This window comes from Salmo salar, chromosome ssa17, assembly GCF_905237065.1.
Source record: "Salmo salar chromosome ssa17, Ssal_v3.1, whole genome shotgun sequence".
Classification (NCBI taxonomy): Eukaryota; Metazoa; Chordata; class Actinopteri; order Salmoniformes; family Salmonidae; genus Salmo; species Salmo salar.
Genome location: NC_059458.1, coordinates 27153501 through 27154578, shown reverse-complemented (window position 1 = coordinate 27154578; position 1078 = coordinate 27153501). Strand labels below are relative to the sequence as shown.

The 1078-nt window shown below is 44.0% G+C and overlaps 1 protein-coding gene across 1 annotated transcript in view; it reads left to right on the top strand.

The window, feature by feature from the left end:
* The first annotated feature begins 210 nt into the window (after positions 1-210).
* Positions 211-1078, top strand: part of LOC106575724 (dystrotelin-like) — a 1064-nt gene continuing 196 nt past the window's right edge. The window contains exons 1-4 of the mRNA XM_045699291.1: positions 211-229; positions 483-557; positions 752-953; positions 1038-1078. The exon at positions 1038-1078 is cut by the window's right edge and continues 196 nt beyond it. Coding sequence (XP_045555247.1) covers positions 211-229; positions 483-557; positions 752-953; positions 1038-1078 — 337 coding nt within the window. The remainder of the gene's footprint in view (positions 230-482; positions 558-751; positions 954-1037) is intronic.

Here is a 1078-nt window from a genome sequence, read left to right as displayed (position 1 = left end):
GTCTCTCGCGCCTTCTTTCCTCTCCGATCAATTCATTCGGTTGGCTAACAACAAATCTAGTCCCAGATATCACAATCTGACACCTTATTTGTCCAATCATGCGTCAGTCTGTATTTTAGAACATTTGTAGAGATAAGGCTTAGACCTTGTAATGTTATGTGTGTAAATGACCTTCATCACTCTTTACTCAGGTACAAGCATGATACCCTCATGGATATGGATAGCATTGGTGAGTAAATTCTATGTTAGAGCTCAGAGGGTCACGTTTAGTAAAGGGCTCTATTCGATTCTGTTATGTCTCTTGTTGTGCATTATGTGCCCTAGCCCTAGCCATGTATTACGATATCTACATATATGTTCTAGTTCTGTGGTCCATGCTCTATGTTCTAATGTTCTAGTGTTCTATTTCTATATTATGTGTTCTACCTCAGTATTCTGTGTGTTACCTGTGTTCCAAACCTCATTTGTGTTCTTCTTTTCAGAGGGGTTGAATGAAGTGCGTCCTGCTGTGTACCGCACTGCAATGAAGCTCCGCTCCTTACAGAAACTCTGCCATAGTGAGTGTGTGTGTGTGTTTAAATGAAATGCTTTTTAGGTGTGTGTAATCTGTTACAGTGTATGTTTGTAATGCTCTGAATGTGTGTTACAGTGTATGTTTGTAATGCTCTGAATGTGTGTTAAAGTGCATGTTTGTAATGCTCTGAATGTGTGTTACAGTGTATGTTTGTAATGCTCTGAATGTGTGTTACAGTGTATGTTGTAACACTGCGGGAGCTCATCCCAGTCCTGTGCTCTCTGGGCGGAGCCCGGGACACTGGGGCGGGGCTTAGTGAACAGAAAGTGAGACAGGGCATAAACAGGATGTTCCAAAGCGTGTCACAGGAAGTACCTGGGCAGGTGTCGGCAGAGGCGCCAGAAATGACTTGCAGACTGCTGTACAGACTGTTTGACCGGTGAGGACACACAACTGTTCAAACACACGCTGCTGTTCAAACACACACTACGTCTGTAAACTAAAGGGTGTATGTCTTCCCTAGGGGACAGACTGGCGCTGTCTGTCGCAGGTCAGTTGAAGCCG